At 38.5% G+C, this 16,680-nt stretch overlaps 3 protein-coding genes across 5 annotated transcripts; 2 read left to right on the plus strand and 1 right to left on the minus strand.

The window, feature by feature from the left end:
* The first annotated feature begins 12 nt into the window (after positions 1–12).
* Positions 13–4,418, plus strand: cUnh6orf62 (chromosome Un C6orf62 homolog). 2 transcript variants are annotated; one of them, XM_079485457.1, is made up of 6 exons: positions 13–220; positions 361–1,939; positions 2,030–2,206; positions 2,337–2,462; positions 2,891–3,025; positions 3,108–4,418. In XM_079485457.1, the coding sequence occupies exons 2-6, from the start codon at positions 1,811–1,813 to the stop codon at positions 3,231–3,233; spliced, it is 693 nt and encodes a 230-aa protein (XP_079341583.1). In that variant the 5' UTR covers positions 13–220; positions 361–1,810; the 3' UTR covers positions 3,234–4,418. The 2 variants fall into 2 exon arrangements, with proteins under 2 accessions (XP_079341583.1, XP_079341582.1); XM_079485456.1 differs by having other exon boundaries at positions 13–1,939.
* Positions 4,354–5,028, minus strand: acot13 (acyl-CoA thioesterase 13). Its single transcript, XM_079485458.1, has 3 exons — positions 4,909–5,028; positions 4,637–4,821; positions 4,354–4,566 (listed from the first exon to the last, which is right to left on the minus strand). The coding sequence occupies exons 1-3, from the start codon at positions 4,990–4,992 to the stop codon at positions 4,410–4,412; spliced, it is 426 nt and encodes a 141-aa protein (XP_079341584.1). The 5' UTR covers positions 4,993–5,028; the 3' UTR covers positions 4,354–4,409.
* tdp2b (tyrosyl-DNA phosphodiesterase 2b) lies at positions 4,667–12,177 on the plus strand. 2 transcript variants are annotated; one of them, XM_079485455.1, is made up of 8 exons: positions 4,667–4,799; positions 5,491–5,699; positions 5,822–5,979; positions 6,095–6,286; positions 6,376–6,467; positions 9,442–9,560; positions 9,776–9,946; positions 11,565–12,177. In XM_079485455.1, exons 2-8 carry the CDS (start codon positions 5,559–5,561, stop codon positions 11,838–11,840), a joined length of 1,149 nt encoding a protein of 382 aa, XP_079341581.1. In that variant the 5' UTR covers positions 4,667–4,799; positions 5,491–5,558; the 3' UTR covers positions 11,841–12,177. The 2 variants fall into 2 exon arrangements, with proteins under 2 accessions (XP_079341581.1, XP_079341580.1); XM_079485454.1 differs by having other exon boundaries at positions 4,667–5,699.
* Positions 12,178–16,680: the final 4,503 nt, after the last annotated feature.

Raw genomic sequence — 16,680 nt, forward strand, 5'->3', positions numbered from 1 at the left:
ACGCCCCCCATCGGTTTCCAATGGGTACTTCATCTTAGTCGATCGTGTGCGTGCGTGTCTTTTAGATCTAAAATACAATTTAAACATTCCTGTACCTCCTTTTCTATGGTTTTCACCTGGTAGACGTAACAGCTGTACCATGGCCGTAACGTATATAATTTATAAAGAACACATGTAAAAAGGCGAGTTGATGACGTGGTGCTATTGTATTTCTATACAGGTAATGGCAAAATACGCTAATAAAATAAATATTCGTTAACGCGTAAAGCTGTCTAATGTATCGCTGTGCAGTCGCGACAGCTTTAGTAAGGGGAGACACAAATGTACATGTATAAATGTGTGTATGTTATTTATACGTAGGTACATAAATACGACTGACAGGAGTGACGCGAGCCCCCCTCCTCCTCACATACGCACAGCTGCGTGACGCGCATCGGCCATTTTGAGTTGTTTGTTCAGCGAGGTGCGCTTGTTATTTTCCAGACAAACGCAGATCGAGGGCCGACACAATCGAAAGAAACGCTCGAAAGACATTTTACCCCTTCCCTCCATCATTATGGGTCCACCGCGATGCAGATCCCGCCGTCTGTTACCTGAGAGAACGGAGGATTTCGGTCGGTTTGTCAGTTTATCTTGACATGGCATACGGGCGTGTGACGACTGTGGAAAAGCTCAAAAACATTTGGAGACCATCAAGCGAAACCCTCCGCCGAGCATAGATCGATTCAGTGCGGGTTTTGCGCTCAGATTGGTATTTTCAGACGTGGGCTTTCATGTTAAGGTTGTTTTCGCTACTTGCTCGGGTCGCATCGGGCTCGGCAGAGAATTCGAGAAAATGAGAAGAAACACTTGAACTTAGCCGCGAACGCTAGTCAATTCTAACATCGAAATAAACAAAACAGGCTAAAACAAAATGTCAAACTCGGCTCGTTGATCAATATTAGTTTGTCTGCTCTTAGATACGTAAGGACATGAAAGGAGATATGTAGCTCACTTCAACCAGTTTGCTAGTTGGTGGCGCAAGTGTGTTTTCTGCTTAGCTAGCATTAGTTTGCTAGCCAGCCACAAAAAAAAGCCTCACGATGAAACTCAACCGTGGCAGGAGAGTTTATGGGCCAATTTCATGCCCTTAAACATTAATATGTCCAGCAAACTCCGTGTTGTTACTCAGTGCCAAGATCTAATGGCATCTGCATTTCTCCGCCATGGTTGTCTTTCTCACGTGTCATTCAGATGTGCTTTTATGAGACGGTTTATACAAAGACATGGATACAAACCAGAATCGTCAATCCCGGAAGAGACTCTCCAAAGTCCGCAATAATAGCCAAGTCTCTTGGTCAGCTTTTTAGATAACGGTTTAAGCTTCATTTATCTAAAACGTGGGATTTGTCCCCTTTCACACACAAATATATACACAAAACGGTCTACGGTATGGATTTTCGGTGTTGCAGGCATTTGTGTTACCTTTTCTTTTTTCAGTGATAAATACAAAGTAAACAACTTGATAGTGGATTGGGTTACACAAGTTGGTTTCTTTTAGTTCAAAGGCTTTGTTATTTGTTTTAAAAATGATGTGAGGCATCAAAACGAATACAAATCTACTTTGCCCAGGTGCGCGATCCATATTGATTTGAAAATGACTTGATTTAATTTTGTTAAGTTTATTCTGCGATTGCAATTGGTTTGCAAGTAGTGCTTTGGTTATAGATTTTAGTTTTTATTAAAAAGATTTTGAAAAGACAACTAGTATTTTGTCAAGAAAACAAAAGAAGAAGAAAGTGCATAGGGAACATTATTACTGTCAGTTACAATGGGTGACCCAAATTCTCGCCGAAATCAAACGAGAAACCGACTTCGTGCCCAGCTACGAAAGAAAAGAGAATCTCTGGCCGATCAGTTTGACTTCAAGATCTATATTGCCTTCGTATTCAAGGATAAGGTAAGCGAAAACATCTGTTCACCGCACTTTGCATTTTTGGGAGTACAACTGTGTGTAATGGTTCTAATGTGCATTTTCAACCCTTAATAGAAAAAGAAGTCTGCACTCTTTGAAGTAGCTGAGGTGGTACCTGTGATGACCAACAACTATGAGGAAAATATCCTTAAAGGCGTGAAGGATTCGAGCTACACCTTAGAGAGTTCTTTAGAGCTTCTACAGAAAGATGTTGTGCAGTTGCATGCCCCTCGGTACCAGTCGATGCGTAGAGTAAGTCCTACAACACACAACAGGTGTTGCAGTGTCAGAATCAAATGCAACGCAATCATAAATGTTTTGTCTGGTCTGGAAATTCTTGCCATATTTTTTTTATCTTACACATGTTTCTGTATCTGTAAAGGATGTGATAGGTTGTACCCAGGAGATGGACTTCATCCTTTGGCCCCGCAACGATATTGAGAAGATTGTCTGTCTCCTGTTCTCCAGATGGAAAGGGGCGGAACATGAACCATTCAGGCCTGTTCAGGTAGTTATTTTCATTCTAGGACACCCCTACACATTCATTCTCATATAGTGAAGTTTAGAATACAAAAAATGATAGTTCACCCAAAAAGGAAAGAAAAAAATCTGTCTCCATTCACTCACCCTCAGATTGTTCCAAACCTGTATACATTTCATTGTTGCGATAAACTCAAAGGAAGATATTTGTAACAATGTCAGTAACAGAGCAGATCTGGCCCCCCATTTACTGCCAGTGAGGGAAAAATACTATGGCAGTCAATGGGGGATCAGATCTGTTTGGTTACTGACATTCTTCCAAATATCTTCCTTTGTGTTCAGCAGAACAAAGACATTTATACAGGTTTGGAACAATCTAAGGGGGAGTGAATTATGACAGAACATTCATTTTTGGGTGAAATGCCCCTTTAAATGACTAATTGTGTATGTTCGCAGGCCAAGTTCGAATTTCATCATGGAGACTATGAGAAGCAGTTTTTGCATGCTGTTGGTCGGAAGGACAAGGCTGGGATGGTTATGAACAACCCCAATCAGTCTGTCTTTCTCTTCATGGACAGACAGCACTTACAGGTTGGTTCAACAGCACAGGAAAATTTAAACTGCAGATTGTACACTCAATAACCACTAATATTTGCCGGTTCTTCCTACACAGACTCCCAAAACCAAGCTCACAGTTTTCAAGTTGTGCAGTCTCTGTCTCTACCTGCCACAGGATCAGCTTACTTGTTGGGGGGTCGGAGACATCGAGGACCACCTCCGTCCATATATGCCTGACTAGAAGAAACGTACGGAAGACGCCCCTCGAGGCCTCGAAGCAAGTTGTCCTTATCTACACGTCCCTCAGTTGAATAGAATCGAACTCGTGCTTGGAACTCTCCGCTTTGTTAACCACTCATTTTCATCACGTTTAATTTAGTGCTTTGTTTTTTTATCCTTCCACCAATTTTGGTTTGGTTCATCCCATCTACCTTCTCCTTGATCTGTTTTTATTTGAACCTGCATGAACATTGATTTTGAGTGGTTGTTCTCTTGGAGCCGCACCGTCAACAATACCAGTGTCCGAAGGAACTCTTTACGTTAAGAAATAACAAACAAAAAGACGAAAAATACCGGAATCAATAACAGAGGTCTCTCAGATGTGTTCTCTCTAGTGTTGGACTGGGTTTAACATCAGTGTTGTGAGGGATAGTTAACTCTGATATTGGGTCAATTACAGTAGGGATTTAAGGAGTATTGACAATCAGCGATAGAGGACAAAAGAGCTCGGGTAGTCTTCCAAAAGAGGCAAACGATACGTGTTCAAATTCATTTGGTGTAGGCATTGCTTCTCGTTCTGTTACTGCCTTAGTTTTTGCTGGACATTTTAATTAGTGTCATTCTTTGCCTATAATATGACAAACCTTATTTCATGTTTTATCATTTCTAGAGGAGGAGTGGTGCCTGTACGGGATGGAGGTGTGGGATGTGACATATATCAAAGAATGTCGACAAACTGTTGTGTTCGTTATAGGAATTCTGATGTTTTTCTTGTTTGGGAGGATGGGTTTGTGTGATTGTCACCAATCGAGCAGTTCACACAATATATACATACAATCTACTGTTTAAATTTAACCGGTGGTGGTGGGTATGTGATGGCGTTCAAGCTCGTATACCTAAAGAACATTTTTGAGGAGGAACGGATCGTATTTGATTTTCTTAATAGGCAAGGCTGTTCCGAGTACCAATTATGGCAGTGATTGGAGACTGCTGTCTGTAAGCCACCTTTGTTATCATATGGCATACAAATCATTACGTTATCCCCTCTTACGTTCACAGAAAAGGGGAAGTTGGATCTGTCTTTATTGATGTACTCATTGTTTGAATAAATCTGTTGAAATAAACACTTATTTATTTCTTATACAAGTTTATTACACCACAAAGAACATGTAACATTGTTTACAGTATACATACACAATCAACTACCAAGGTGCTTGGTGTGTCTTCCTTGAGCAATGAGTTTTCCACTTGCCTTGTTTGTAAGATCTACTGTTGCAAAAGCCAAAGTTCTTCCTTGTTTCAAAACCTGAGCAGTGATTAATATGTCTTCTCCAATTTTAGCAGCATTCATGTATCTGTTTAGAAGTAAGGAGTGTTATTAAGAGTAAGCTACAGATTTTAGGGTTGCCCTTTGAAAAAACTCACGTTATATTCATGTCGACGCTGACTCCGGGCGATCCTCTCTCACTATACATAATGGCAGTGGTGGAGATCACGTCAACCAGCGTGGCCGTCAGTCCTCCGTGAAGAGTTCCGCCTCTGTTAGTGTGTTCTTCCGCAACTTTCATCTCACATACAACTCTCCCCGGTATTGCAGACACGATTTCAACCTGATTACGTCATTATTACGTTATGACACTTACATTTAGGTTACTTGGATTGACAAAAGGTTGCGCAGATTTCAATGTATCACTCACCTTATTTAAAACCCGGTCGAAACCAGGACTGTCCACCATCGCTCGCATGATTTGTTTTAATGAATTTAGAGACAGGGAAACCATTGTTGATATTGAAGACACCCAAATACAACGAAGGACACGTTAGACTAGGAACTGTTTGAAAGGTGGTCCAAATGTAACACAAAGTAAAAGTCCCAAGAATGGTCAATTTTAAATTCTTTAAAGATACGCCTCTCATCGCAAACTAAAAAGAACCACGGATAACGTATATGATTAAACATTACTTTTCTATAATAGGCAAAGTATATCAATATCTTCAATCTGTAAATACATTTTAAATTGACGGTTATCCCGTGAGGACTTTTATTATAAAATTAACAAGGGGCTCATTTTAAGAGTCCTCGGAAAGTAAGTCAAACACGAATAGTTCCATATTTAAATAGTCAGTTCTGTGTGTAACATTAATCGTGCAAATTCAACTTCTAATACTTACCGAGTTCACGGTTTTATGTATATAAAAGTATTAACATCCATAAACAAGCATGTGTAAATATTGCTATTTTTCTTTTCTCATCCCGTGTTCCGTCCGGAATATTTTAGTCCCTGGACCTATTTACTCTCGCACGGCCCGCCGTTATTTTTAAACTGTGAACTTGTCCAATGCTGTCATGTCAGATAGTCACATCGATAAGCAAATGTCTGACCTGGAGGAAACGAGGAGGAATCTTTGCGATCAGTTTGCCTTCGTCTCTGGGTCGGACAGTGCTGTGGCTCAGTGTTATCTAGCAGAAAATGACTGGGACATGGAGGTATGTCTGAATGTTAAGTTTGGAAACAAACACCTACGGAAAACATGGAAAGTTATTTTATAAACTCATTGCTGCACATTTCCCCATTTGTTCTTATAAAAAGCGATTTTTGTTTATGATAGAAAGCGCTGAACTCTTTCTTTGAGGCTCACATGGATTCAGAATTTGATGTTGAGGATGCCGAGGAAACAAAAAATGCGTCTCGGACAAAAAGAAAGGAAATGGATGATCCAGCTGATACATCAGGAACAAAGAAATTGAAGTCTGACAAAGCGAATTGGTAATGTTCTCCATGTTACTCTATATTTGTGTATACGGCCGTGGAGAGAAGTGGATTCTGAATTTGCTTCATCCATTCTTGAAATAAATACTAACAATTGTTTGAAATTTTACAGTATTGACTTAACTGCAGATGAACCGTCCTGTTCCAGAAATTTGAACTCAAAGGAAAGCCAAGCTGTAAGTAACGGCGGATCCCCTTCTGATGATGGAGATAGCAAGTTGTCTGTCATCAGCTGGAACGTGGACGGTCTGGACACATTAAATCTGGCAGAGCGTGCCAGAGGCTTGTGCTCATATCTAGCTCTGTGAGTTATTTCGAGTCTGCTGTTTGTTCCCTAATTCATGCGTTATGTGACAAAAAGTAAATGTTATTTTTGTCTTGATTATTTTGTAGCTATACCCCAGATGTTGTTTTTCTTCAAGAACTCATTCCATCCTATATTCAATATCTTAAGAAACGTGCTGTCAGCTACTTGTTTGTAGAGGGTAAGTGACTCCTCTCTGTGCTAGGCATGGGCCGGTATGAGATTTTGACTGTATGATAACCTATTATAACGGTATTACAATTACAGCACAAAAATGTGTAATTTTCAGATGTCAACATCTCCAACTTTCAACTGGACACGATGCATTTTATTTTTAAGCAACACATAATCCTAAAGTCTAATCCTAAATACAATTCTTTTGAAGTCATGGTACTTCATGTATAAACACCTAATACCAAGGATAAAACATCTTTAACAATTATTCTGGCTATTGTATATAGGCCTCCAGGGCACCACACAGATTTGATTAAAGAATTTGGTGGGTTCTTATCAGAACTAGTACTGGCTGCAGACAGAGTGTTGTGGGTGACTTTAACATCCATGTAGATAACGATACAGATGCTTTAGGAATGGCTTTTAAAGATACTCTTAACTCCATGGGCGTTAGACAATATGTGTCAGGACCCACTTACCTTCATAATCATACTTAAGATTTAATACTGTCTTGCGGTATAAATGTGGACGCCGTAAAAATCGTTTTCTGATCATTATCTGGTATCATGCTTGCTTCACTACCCTATGGCTGCAAATCAAACTCCTTGTTACAAATATGGTAGAACAATTACTTCAACTACAAAAGGTGCGTTTCTTGATAATTTGCCTGAAGATCTCTAGCATGAAGAATAATGTTGAAGATTTTGACTTTAGCATTGAAAATTTTAATGTCACCTTCTCTGAAACGCTAGACACAGTTGCTCCTCTGCACTTAAAAAGATTAAAAATGACAGCCCGACACCTAGGTGGAATGAACACACTCAGACTCTAAAGAAGGTGGCACGAAAATGGAGCGCAACTTTAAGACAACTAAATTAGAGGTATTTCGTACAGCATGGAAGGATAGTATTCGAAAATACAAGAAAGCCCTTAAAAACGTCTAGATCCGCCTACCTTTCATCACAAATAGAAGAAAACCAGTACAACCCTAGGTTTTTATTTAACACAGTGGCTAAATTAATCAAAAATAAATCGTCAGCAACTTCTAAATCTGTATACCAGCATAAGAGTGATAAATTTATGAACTATTTCACAAATAAAATCTTATTTGATCTTATTTATCAGACCGTTTTCAATATGTAGCAATAAACTATGAGGTTTCACGTAAATCGCAAGTCCAGTACGGTGTACCACAGGGCTCCGTCTTTGGGCCTATGCCCTTCGCATTATATATGCTACCTCTAGGAGATATAATAAAGTGACACAGAGTTAGCTTTCACTGTTATGCTGATGATACGCAACTTTATATTTCCTCGAAGCCTCATGAAACACCGCAATTCCATCGAATTTGTGGAATGCATAGCCGATATAAAAAAGTGGATGAGTAACAATTTCTTATTACTGAACTCGGACAAAACTGAAGTGTTACTTATTGGACCAAAAACCGCCATACATAACAACCAAGAATACTGCTTAACTATTGATGGATGTTCCATAAAACCCTTCTTGGCGTTATTTTCGATTGTACTCTGTAATTTGAGAACCAGTTCACCAACATCTGTAAAAGTGTGTTTTTTCATCTTAAAAATATATCTAAACTACGTCATATGCTGTCACCATCAGATGCAGAGAAGCTAATTAATGCCTTTATGACATCAATTACTGTAATACTGTAAAAAGTATTAGCATATTAGCCCGGTTCTGTCAACTTACACTGGTTACCTATAAAGCATTGCATTCACTTTAAAATCTTGCTTATTGCTTATAAAGCCCTGCATGGTTTAACTACTTGAGTGAGCTTCTCTCGTATTACAGTCCTTCACATGCACTACACTCTCAGGCGTCAGGTCAGTTGTTAATACCTCAAAATCAAGTGCAGGTGGAAGATCCTTTTCCTATCCAGCGCCTAAACTTTGGAACAGTCTTCCCCGCCGGGAGTTTAAATGTAGACTAAAGACGCATCTTTTCGATCTTGCATACACTACACTAGTGTTTCTCAAACTTTTCCTGCCATTCCCCACATGGGAGGTAAGGAAGGGGTGCGAGCCCCCACCTGTCCCCAATAGCCAAAAACATAATGGTAAACGCTTTGGTTAAAAAAGCGTCTGTAAAAAAAAAGACTAAATTAAATAAGGTCCACTGTCTAGTTGGTTTTCTCTGCGGGTGCCGAAACTCCAGTTTTATTTTCTTTGCGATCTGATGTTGTTTTAAGTAATTTTAAGTTTTGAGTGTATGGTCAATAATAAAGTAAATTATCCACCCATCTGTCGCGCCCCACTTGTCATGTCTCTATTCCCCACCAGTGGGGCCCGCCCCACACTTTGAGAAACACTGCACTACACTATCATAATATAAATATTCCGAAGGTTTAGGCTGCACTAGTTAGATCAACCGGAACCAGGAACACTTCCAATAACAACAAGTGCAGAACAGTACTCTACTCTCAGACAGTCTTGTCTCATTGTTCCAAGCTCAGACCTGACAAAAGCTGTGATGATAGAGCTGGACAAAAGACGTGGCGACTCTACAAAATTTCAGCCGCTATTAGATTAGCACTTTTTGCCTGGCCGAAGGGCTGCTACAATGGTATAGTTTTATTTAATTAACACTGCATGTAGGAATTTATAGTCCGTCTGATATTTGACCTGTGTTTTGACTTGCATAAACTTATATGTTTTGCTTATAGTCAATGTTTTCTTGTACAGCTGCTTTGTAACAATGACAATTGTAAAAAGCGCTATATAAATAAAGCTGACTTAAAAATGTATTATAAAATAAACTTGAACATCAAACATTGAATAACATTATCTTTCGTAAACACAGCTCATACCAACACAGAACATTTTAGTGGTTTTAAACCTTGAGTCTTTCAAACCTCGGTATACCTTGAAACCGGTAACTGGCCCATGCCTACTCTGTGCACATTAAAGTGTTTATTTTACTGAGCATTTACTGATGAATTTAATTCTTTGTCTCTAAAGGGAGTGATGATGGATACTTCACAGGTATAATGCTGAAGAAATCAAGAGTAAAACTTTTGGAAAGTGAGAACATTTCTTATCCTACAACACAGATGATGAGGAATCTGATAGTTGCTAAGGTGAGTTTGTTGTTTGTAACAATCATCTGTCTGTAAGGTTTTGGAGTTGTTGGTCACAGAAACGTTATTATTATTATGAGATATTTTCCCAGTAATATTCGTTTAGTCACTCGGTGAAATGTTTTCTCATTGCTTTTTCTTGATGGCTTTTTTGAACCTTTTGAACAATAGTGTGTCTCTTGAATTTCTCTTTTTGACTCTTTTTGTTTTCTAAGGTCACCTTCTTGGGTCAGAAGCTATACTTGATGACATCACATCTGGAAAGCTGTAAGAACCAATCAGAGGAGAGAATGAAACAGCTGCGGGTTGTGTTTCAAAAGATAAGAGAGGCACCAGATGATGTCACTGTCCTTTTTGGCGGAGACACCAATCTCCGAGACAGCGAGGTAAATTCATTTCTTCAAAACATGATTCACAATGGGCCTCATTTATGAAACGAGCGTACGACCAAAAAATGGGCGTACGGTCGTTTCCACGCAAAACTTGGCATTTATCAAAATGGACGTGAGCGGTTGCTACGATCAAATCTCCTGACAGGTCTCAGTTTGTGTACGCAAGTTTTGAGAAAGGCCGAAGGTCTGTGTATCCTGTATCCTTTAACTGAAAAGGAATAATGACAAATAGAAAGATAGATTACTTTTTTCGTTTAGTATGACAATGTAAAAATAGATTCCATTGCGATTTCTTATTTTCATTACATTAATAAAGTATTAAATTTTCTAGCCTAATTATATGATTATTTAAATGCTTGAAATTATAAGGTGAACAGGTGGTTTTTGTGTACAAAACTTGAAATTTCAGGCTACTTAAATAATTTAGGACGATTTTAAATGCACAGTTAAAAGTAAAACATTTAAAAAACGACAATAGGCCTAGTCAATATATTTATATGTAACGGGTTAGTTTACCTATTAGCAAGACGATAGGTTCTTTGTTTGAAAGTAATGCGTTCTAAAAAACACAGACAAAACAAATGATAATTTGTTTTTATTTGTGCAATGTTGGGTTGGGGGTGAAGATGCGCACTGGGTCAAAGCTCGCAGGCTCCAGGCCGGTTTGTGGGGGCAGAAGACCACTGTTTTGGTTCCTTCCTCTGATAGATCTGAAAGAGAATTCAGTAAAAGTAAACATAAAACAGCATGCCTGAAATGCATTATTTGCAACATCAGATCCCGTTTAGAAACACGCATCCATCTCCTTCGCCACAGACCATTTTCTCTTCACCTAAATGAATTGAAATTGTATAAAAAACACATTTAAGAAACATTTGATTGCGCAGCAAAAATGATCAGTAGGGATTAATTTACACCTTCATTCGTTTTATACATTAACACGTTACTGTTACTCAAACGCAGTTCTTTAAGACTGAAGTCAGATTAATTTTGTTAAAATTTAAATGCATTTTACATTTTTAGATTAGATGATTAGATTCAACTTTATTGTCATTACACATATACAAGTACAGTGTAACGAAATGTAGTAAAAGCATCAACAATACTTTCAGTGTAAAAATAATAGTGAAACAATAATAAAAGATTATTAGCATTTATACAAAACATACATATACAATAAAAAATTCAAACCTCCGCTGGAGTTCGGTTCGCTTTTGCTCGCAGCAGTGATCTCTCTATAAACTGTTTTTCGCTTCTTCTGATTTCGCTTTTCAAGGTTAAAGTTTGTAACAGTTCCTCTTTTTGACCGGATTACGTTTTTCCATATTACAAAATCTACGGGCAAGGCGTCTACACAATTTATAGGGGCGTGATATGTAAATTACGATCGATTACAGCCGCCGCATTTAATTAAGGTACGATCACTCGTACGATGAGATTGGCAGCATACGAATGTTTGATGAATCATACGTGAACCCTGTCGTAAGATGATTTCTGCACACGGAGCTGCACTCGTTTCTACGTTAGATTGATATATGAGGCCCGATATGACTCAAGGTGATAACAGCAATCGTGATTTAGCGTAGCTAAAGAATGTGACTTGTTTGTGTAGGTGGTAAAGGTTGGAGGTTTGCCTCAAGGTGTGTGTGACGTGTGGGAACAGCTGGGCAAACAGGAACACTGCAGATACACCTGGGACACTAAAGCAAACAGCAATAAGACCCTGCCTTACGTCAGCAGATGCCGCTTCGACCGCATCTACCTTCGGTCTGCTAAAACCGGGCCCAAATTTATTCCTGACCACATGGTCCTGGTTGGAATAGAAAAACTGGACTGTAGCCGTTACACAAGCGATCACTGGGGTATTTACTGCACTTTCAATACGTGATTACTGTTTACCAAAGAGCAAATGAGCCATTAACAGACCTTTGGGAATGAATAAAATGATGAGTTCCTACGTAGTTTAATTTGTAGGAAATTTAGGTGAGTATAAAGCAGAATATTGAATTGTGCTCACTGCAGTGTTTTATTATGTATCTGTATCCCATGACTTTAGTCAAACTTGTACCTCTGTGTCCTACAGTTAATACAATTTCTCATTTTGCCTTATTGTTTGGTGTTTTAAAAATGTGAAGGTGTCATCCTTATTTAAATAAATAAGAAATGTATGTATTCATGTCATGTTGTGTTGTCAAGTAGTCAGTATTTGTCAACCTTCATGGACCAAAAGTATTCGTGTACAGTATTACTTACTAAAACTACAAATTTTAAAGTGTAAGCACACACACACACACATATACATATACACATATATATATATATATATATATATATATATATATATATAGAAAATGTATATCAGAAACATTACATCCTTTATCTTCTTTTAACTCTTAAAATCTTATGTTTAAACGTCTTTGGAAACAGACCGTCAGCATCCCTATCTTACGTAGTTATGATTGGCAAGTCTCTGCATGTTTTGCTCTAAATCTGTGTTCTGACAGTTTGTAATTCAAAACAATTAATCATCTTGTTGTGTTTTAGCATATCAAAAACAAAATTTGTATTCAATTATCACAGTTGTTTTAAGACTCGTTATTCATAAACAGATAATCTTTATACTAAATTCTGCTCAAAAGAAATACTGACCAGTATCGTGATTGGTCGTATTGGACGGTGGCCTTATATCATGATACACAGCCTTATTTAATGCTAATGGATAAATAAGCCTGCATATTATACATTTATTAAACATCACAATCAGTAACATTGGTTTATTACACAAAAAGACATTCACAAATACATCTTTAGAACATACAAACCTACTGTAGTTTTCATTTAGCCTCAGGCATAATTCACCGTTATTGTTTTTTTTCTTTAAACTTAGTCATGCATACCTGAATAAAAGGCGTCCCTTTTTACCCCCATTAACAAAGATATGTCAATTATTAATGACTATATACGAAATGAATGGTAGTTATTAGGATTGATGTGGTGGGGAATTGCTAAAATGTGCTTAGAAAAGAATATGTGATTAGACATCATCTACATACAGAATTATTCTTCACACAGTGTGTTATATAGAGTATTATTGTACTAAAAATCAATATCTGTGATGGGGGAATATGTACAGAATATTTTAGTCATAGAGAGTTTTAGGATTTGTGCACCTCCAACGAACACTTTGAAAAGATGTAAACTCCGCTGGTTCCAGTCCTACCTCTCCGGCAGATCCTTCAGGGTGTCACGGAGGGGCTCGCTGTCCACTGCTCACCACATGATCACTGGGGTCCCTCAGGGTTCGGTGCTTGGACCGCTGCTTTTTCCCATCTACATGACATCCTTGGGAGCCATCATACCGGCACACGGCTTCTTGTATCACTGTTATGCTGACGACACCCAGATCTACATTTCGTTTCACCCAGACGATACCACTGGAGCAGCTCGCATAACAGCCTGCCTAGAAGATATCTCAGTTTGGATGAAAGAGCATTACCTCCAGCTGAACCCGGCCAAGAGAGAACTACTCGTGTTTCCGGCACACCCCACGGTGCAACACAATCTCACCATCCAACTTGGCAATTCCACTATCACTCCCTCCGAATCAGCCAGGAACCTTGGAGTCATATTTGATGAACAGATGTCCTTCAATGATCACATTGCAAAGACAACGCGATCATACCGATATCCCTTATTCAACATTCGAAAGGTTAGACCCTACCTCACTGAACATGCGACACAACTCCTTGTCGAGGGCCTGGTAATCTCAAATTTGGACTACTGCGACGCTCTCATTGCTGGTCTTCCTGCAAAGGCTATCAAACCACTCCAGCTGGTTCAAAAAGCAGCAGCACGCCTCGTCTTCCAACAGCCCAAAAGGGATCATGTGACACCCCTTTTCATCTCTCATCAGATTCAAGTCACTGATGCTTGCCTACAGGACTATCACTGGATCTGCACCAGCATATTTTCAAGAACCCTGCGTTCAGCAAACCAGCAGTGTCTTGTATTGCCTTCTCATAAGGGCAGTAAATCCCTTTCCTGCTCATGCTCCTTCACAACTCTACAAGGTAGTGATCTAGCTTTTGTTGAAACTAGTAACTTTGTATTAGCACCTATCGTACTATTGCACATGTATGACATATCGCTTATTGCTCCCTGAATTCTTTGTAAGTCACTTTGGATAAAAGCGTGTGCTATATGTAAATGAAACTATGAGGGAGAGAGAAACGCAACTCATTATAAAACCTTCTCTCAGTTTCTTTTTTTACTGATACGCATGTGTGACTGTACAACTTCCCTCTCACAGGTGCACAGTTTTACGTTGATAACACCTCTAATAACATCTCTCTTTAGTAAGCTAAAGTCTCACCGATAAACATAATACAATTCATACTCATTACAAATTGTCTATCCAGTCAGAAATTGTCACAAGAGTATTCACATAAACTGTACCATTGCAACAAATCTTAATCTTAAATTAAAATAATATTCTCTATTCGATACAAATTGAAATCAACGAAGCATTTTTAAGAAAAAAAAAAATCTTATTTATGACCTTTACTGAAAACCATAATTTGCAACGATCATTTGCATTCGTGTACTTGCCACACATACTAATGCTGACCGATATACCAATATGTATATTAGAAATTAAAAATAACACATTGCCTTGCGGACACTAAAAATATATAATTTAGTTTGCTATTTGTTGTAAAACACAGTAAAATCACGAACACACGATACACCGTCTCACTCGAGCAAACAAATTTGTGATCTACCCCGTGACCAAACATTGATGTTAAATCAATGTCAGTTTGCTACCTGGGGCAGCTGTGTTAAGCAGGGTAGACACGTGACACAAGACAACCTTGAAAATCACCCCACCGCCAAGACAAATAAACTTTTTGCATGGTCAGATGTGTAAATAGTAGCTAAATCTAAACCAGATCAAACTGCGAACTGCCAAAGATTTCAGAACAGATCTGCCTGCAGGATCGGTACGATTGGCTCTAAAACCCAGCTCGTAGCGCAAACACGGTCTCGCCTTGCTCCTCTGTCACAGATTAAGTTCACCGCCTCTTAATATTTGAAGGGACAGGGATAGTTCACCCAAAAAAGACATAATTTATTCACCCTCATGTTAAGGTCTATCGGTATCTTAAGGGATAGTTGGAGTTTAGACAACTCCAGCTGATCTGCCCTCCTGATCTTCTCAAATAAGATGTTAGAAAACCACAGTCTGCTTTCTAGTCATAACTCCACCACATTGCATTGATTTGACACATGGCCGAGAGCTCATGCCGCTTCAGTGTTGAAGAGTGGGGCTTTTAAATCAGTTCTTTTGTTTCTATAATAGAATAGCAAATGTCAATATACCAAATCATATATGCAACATGTTTGTGTGATAAGATCACTTTCAAGCCATTTCCACTTATCCGTGTGTTAGCACAAGGATCTTATTCATGTAACACTTCACATTGCAGCACTTCTAGATAACGGTGTAGTTTGTACCATGTCACTGTAACCCCAGAGATGAGTAATGGAACCATGGAACACAAGAACCACAAAAGAATATTGTGAAATAAGACAGCACTGTAAATCTGTAACTAAACTTCATTTATCAGCAAACAAAGCATCTTTAGTCATACAAGACGCGCCCCCCTACTAAGACAAACACTGGGGCTATTTATATAGATAGTAAGGCATAGAAAAACTCAAGCGTCTTCATTTTAAACGTTTTTATTTCATAAATAACACAGAACAGGCATGGTACAGCGATAAATATTCATTTACACTTTGCAAAATTCTCTGTATTACAAAATACAATGCACTTGCAAAATGGGAGGTTTCAGTATAGTACCTGATATGCCTTAATCTGAAATTACATTTGTACCTTTTTTTGAATAATGTGCCCTAGTTATAGCCTGTAATATCAGATTAAGGTTTGCCTTCTCCTCACCATATATAGATTTGCATTGTTGCATATTTCACTGTCGTTCAATAAATAAAAAATAAGACAAAGCACTAATATGCCTCCCCAATTCGTCATTTAGTTCTCATTTTTTTGTGAAAGCAACGATTTAAATCTGTATAACTTACATTTTTGCATTGACATTTTAAGGGAATACCAAGTCGGTTCACATTGCAGGCATGTGTCATGTTTCAATGTCTTAGGCAGCAAGAGGTACAAGGCAGATTGACATCGTAACACAAGACCAGGATTGTTGGATCACTCCAGCGTAACTCAGAAAGCGAGTCGGCTTGTTCATCTTTTATTGCTAAATACAGAAAACAGAGGGGCCATTTTCTTTTCTCGAAATCCAGAAACATCAAAACCACCGAACCGTTTGTTAAGATAAGGAATGTGTCCAGTTGTGCACATCTGCACGTTTCAAAATAAATGTAACAACGCGTTGGAAAATCTCGTCTTATCTGTTTGCACAGACTCCCTATGTAGGAAAACCGAGATGGCATGTCGCGTTGTAATAAAGTTGCAATATTAGTGTGAGCCCTTGTCAGCATTTCACTCAGACGCTATCGTCTAAGTAGCAGCATAACTATGACTGAAGACAAATACCATCTAAAAAGGTGAGATTCAAATGGATAGTTCACCCAAACATATAAATTCTGTCTCACGTCATTCAAAACCTGTATATGACCCTTTCTTCTCTGTAGAACACAACAAAGATATTTTGAGAAATGTCTCTGTGGTTTTGTGTTTATAC

This window comes from Barbatula barbatula (genome assembly GCF_947034865.1).
Source record: "Barbatula barbatula genome assembly, chromosome: 21".
Taxonomy (NCBI): Eukaryota; Metazoa; Chordata; class Actinopteri; order Cypriniformes; family Nemacheilidae; genus Barbatula; species Barbatula barbatula.

Coding starts and splice junctions, on each gene's coding strand:
- acot13 (XM_079485458.1), bottom strand. CDS start 4,992: ATGGTTTCCCTGTCTCTAAATTCATTAAAACAAATCATGCGAGCGATG. Junction 4,822..4,908: donor TCGACCGGGTTTTAAATAAG/GTGAGTGATACA, acceptor TGACGTAATCAG/GTTGAAATCGTGTCTGCAAT. Junction 4,567..4,636: donor AGCGTCGACATGAATATAAC/GTGAGTTTTTTC, acceptor ACTTCTAAACAG/ATACATGAATGCTGCTAAAA.
- cUnh6orf62 (XM_079485456.1), top strand. CDS start 1,811: ATGGGTGACCCAAATTCTCGCCGAAATCAAACGAGAAACCGACTTCGT. Junction 1,940..2,029: donor CCTTCGTATTCAAGGATAAG/GTAAGCGAAAAC, acceptor AACCCTTAATAG/AAAAAGAAGTCTGCACTCTT. Junction 2,463..2,890: donor AACCATTCAGGCCTGTTCAG/GTAGTTATTTTC, acceptor GTATGTTCGCAG/GCCAAGTTCGAATTTCATCA.
- tdp2b (XM_079485454.1), top strand. CDS start 5,559: ATGTCAGATAGTCACATCGATAAGCAAATGTCTGACCTGGAGGAAACG. Junction 6,287..6,375: donor TTGTGCTCATATCTAGCTCT/GTGAGTTATTTC, acceptor ATTATTTTGTAG/CTATACCCCAGATGTTGTTT. Junction 9,947..11,564: donor CCAATCTCCGAGACAGCGAG/GTAAATTCATTT, acceptor TTGTTTGTGTAG/GTGGTAAAGGTTGGAGGTTT.